At 42.8% G+C, this 3,763-nt stretch overlaps 1 protein-coding gene across 1 annotated transcript in view; it reads left to right on the forward strand.

Moving 5' to 3' along the window:
* The window catches only part of LOC119341506, a 3,590-nt gene extending 540 nt beyond the window's left edge, over window positions 1–3,050 (forward strand). The window contains exons 2-6 of the mRNA XM_037613380.1: window positions 33–129; window positions 714–821; window positions 1,472–1,671; window positions 1,758–2,126; window positions 2,792–3,050. Of these exons, the coding sequence (XP_037469277.1) occupies window positions 114–129; window positions 714–821; window positions 1,472–1,671; window positions 1,758–2,126; window positions 2,792–2,815 (717 nt within the window). The 5' untranslated portion in view covers window positions 33–113 and the 3' untranslated portion in view covers window positions 2,816–3,050. The remainder of the gene's footprint in view (window positions 1–32; window positions 130–713; window positions 822–1,471; window positions 1,672–1,757; window positions 2,127–2,791) is intronic.
* The last annotated feature ends 713 nt before the right edge of the window (window positions 3,051–3,763 follow it).

Here is a 3,763-nt window from a genome sequence, read left to right on the forward strand (position 1 = left end):
AAAAAGAACCCCTGACCTCTCAATTGCTGCAGGAGAAGGCTTCTATCTCAGATCTGAGGTGCCCAGCTTCTTCCACGGAGCGGCGGCGGCGGCGGGGATCGTCGGCTGGCTTCATGGACCGTCGGCTGGGTAAGCGCACAGATCAGGCCTTGTATTCTACTGTACTATTCACCAAATATCTACAACAGGCTCCGGTATGCCGTTGCATCTACAACAGGCTGTCATTCTCCTTCCTTACCGATGCTATGCTACAATGCTCACCATAATTTGGGGTGGGGTTGCACAAGGATTACAGCCTGCATCTTTCTAAAATCTTTGCTGTTAACTTGTGACTGCTTAAATCTTTTAAGTAATAATAAAGCGCCCCTTTTTGAAAGAAAAGAAATAGTAGTAACTCAAAACACCAAGCTCACTCATGCTCTAGACTTGTTGCATTTGATTCTTCAGCTCCACTATGTCCCTGATACCTGTAATCATAGTGGAGTTGTCGACATAGACACCTACCTACTAGCAGGAAAGAATTCTTCTTAATTTCCTTGCGGTATACGTACAGCATGCTCCATGGTATACATGTCACCTCTGCCTGCCTTGTCGCCCTGCTCTTGTATACTTGGGCTCCAGTCCAATTCTCCTTTGTTTGTTTTGGCATGTATTACAATAGTTACTTGTCTAAATATCTATCAATTTCTCAATGAATTTTTTTGTATCTGTAGCTAATATCCAAGCCAAATATGAGCGAGTCCGTGAGCGGTTTACGTGGAGGCGCCACGTTACGGATAACGGATTAACAGCGTTGTCGCCCGTTGAAAATCAGTTTCATGGTACGGTTATTTCTACTTATTATTTTTTCCGTTTGACTATTCAGGGGAAGTTGTTTTAGTAGCTAGTTGTGGCTACGTTTCAATTTATTTCTTAGCTTGCACTAGATTCCTAGGTAGCCTGTAGCACCTCTCTTTTCTCCAATCAGCAGCAGCAGCATAGCAACAGGCGCAGCAGCAGCATAGCATCAGGACAACACCCCTCTTCTTCCTCCTCCTGTTCTTCAACCAGCAGACACAGCAGCAGCTCAGCAGAGAGCAAATCACCCTCAAATACAAGCAACAGCAGCAGCCTCCTTCTCCTCAAACAGCAGCAGCAACTCGCCTCCTTCCTCTTCCTCTGCCGCGCACGTAGCAGCACCAGCAGCTCAACTCCAGCAGCGCAGCACACCTTCGCGCCAGACCCAGCCAGCCATCGTTGTCCACGCAGCCAGCACAGAGCCGCACGCACGCGCAGGTGCGATATCATGCCCACATGCGCCGCCACCTCCTCGCCGGACCCTGCCGGTGATGGGCCAGCAGCCCATACCAGTTCAACAGTTACATAAAAAAAGGATAAACTGTGCTTAGTTTTTCCACAAGTCTGTCTCTTTTGCATGGGTCCTATGTTGATGCACTATTTTAAGTTTTGTCAACTTATAATATAATTGCAGAGTGGTGTATGTACTTTAGCACGGCAGTTACAATGGAGTCTATTTTCCGACTTTTAGAAGGAAGGGACATTTTCTTCTCAGTGCAACACCTGAAGGAATTAAGTGATGAGGCGAAACAACAATATCCTAATATGACGGCTGCCAAGCGTCTATTGAAGAAGCTGGCTTATGCCGGTGTGCTAAGCGAAACTGATTACCAGGTAATGACTCTGTATGGTATACCTGACTATGTACGGTCATTAGTGCGTTCATGAACATTTTGTAATAACTATGTTTTGCGTTTCAGGGTCGACCGCAATATGGTCTTCGATACTGTGTCAGTGGCTTGCGTTCTTATGATTTGGACAACATTCATCACATAAGAGCTGCTTTATATGAGCTACGGCGAGTTGGGCCGCTTCTGGCAGTTATTCGTATCAGTAAAAATTACGACAAGTGCTGGAACACTGGTGAAGTTTACAAATATGATCCGAAAAATGTTTGTGGTGATTCAGCTCGCGCACCAACACATGCTATCAGTGTTATATCTTTTGCTTTGGAGAACGGTCCGTTTTTTGACTGCCAAGACTCACACGGAGTCACTTTTGGCTCTGGTGGTTTCCTGAAGGTTGATGTGACGTCATTCAAAGAACTTTATTCGTTCAGAGTTGTGGAGGTAATTTACTCATGATTTTAACCTTTCATTTCTTAAGCCTTATGATTATTTAGTGTCAAGACTTGTATTGCACAAGAGCTTATTTAATTGATGTGTACAAGTAAGCAATTGGGTGGGGTTTGATTTCAACAAGAGTTTGAGAGGGATGCTAAACAAATATAGTGGCTAGTTGTAAGTAGCGTCTGGAGAGAAATGAGTCACGAGGGGTAACAGAAAGCATGCAGGTTGGAGGATAGGAGGATGCCAAAATATGCAAGTAGATTAGAGGAGATAAGGTAGCAATCATAATAGTAGAAAGAGCCGTTCTAGAATACACATGGCTCTCTAACAGTAGTGTTTGGTGAAGTTTAATTGATTGTTAGTGCTAGAAATGAAGTTTGGATAAGTGAAACTGCTGGTCGGGTCTGAACGTAGAGGTTGATGCATGTGGATATAGTGTATTGTGTTACGCCCAATTGCTTGTGCTTTTGGTTCTTTCTTTTCCATGCATTCAGTGGTACAAGAAGCAATAAATAACTAGTCCAAGCTATTGACAGGGATCGATATGCTAACTTACTTTTATTTTGTTATATGTTTGAAACTTGGAATTTGTTGATAATCAGCATGCGTTGTTTTGTCTGCTTGTTGAGTTGCTCAGCTTACCTCCCTGGTGTTTTTGATTCCAGGTGTTCGGCGATTGGACAGATTGATTGGTTGGTTCCAAAGGTTGAGCGCGTGCTGAAATGAATCTGTGCTGCGTGTGTGATGGTTCCCAGATGGTGGTTGGTAGTCAGAGACAGTTTTTGCCTTGTTAGAGTGATTTAATTAGGAAATGGATGGAGCACCTGCTCATTCATGATTTTGCTGCTATGGTCGATGTCGATCTAGACCAATTGCTTTCTTCCATGTTAATACTACTTGTGTCCATGTTTTGATACATGTTAATACTGCTGGTGTCCATGTTGGAAATGGATGGAAGGAAGGATGGATGATTTGGGAGAAACTCAAGCTTATTCTAGTGGATGGATGATTTGGGGAAAATGTGCCTACTTCCTGAGATGAAAATTTAGTGCCATATTATTCAGTTGGGCCTCCCTTTTCAGATAGTTGTCTCTCTTTTTTTTTTGTGAACTTTTCAGATAGTTCTCTGGCTGCTCTCAACTTTAATTTATATATAATACAGTATAATCATCCATCCATCTTGTTTGAGTGCAACATATTTTTGGGAATTATACGAAAAACAAAAGAGTATTTCCTATTTGACGCATTAAGCGCCTGCCACAGTGCGTTTTGATAACCGGCGCACACCCCGCTGCCCTTGGGCCGGCCCATTTGCTCTTTTTTCGGTGTGCGTGCAACGTAATCACAGCGAAGGCCTGTGAATGTTGATTCCCAGAGCATTTCTTTTTTCACAGAGCAGCATACCAATCACAGCGGAAGGCCACCAACGACGTGCCTATTGAATTCCTTATATTTTCTTTATTCGTTCCCAGCTGTGAAGCCCTGTTTTTTTTTCTCTTTTTTCATCTTTTTTTAAACGGTTTGTTTTTTTTTCTTTTCCTTTTGCTAAATGCACAATTTTTTTTTCATTTCTGCGTATTTTGTTTTCCATTATTGACATTTTTTATAAAATTCGTGAACTGTTTTCCAAAACCTTT

This window comes from Triticum dicoccoides, chromosome 7B, assembly GCF_002162155.2.
Source record: "Triticum dicoccoides isolate Atlit2015 ecotype Zavitan chromosome 7B, WEW_v2.0, whole genome shotgun sequence".
Taxonomy (NCBI): Eukaryota; Viridiplantae; Streptophyta; class Magnoliopsida; order Poales; family Poaceae; genus Triticum; species Triticum dicoccoides.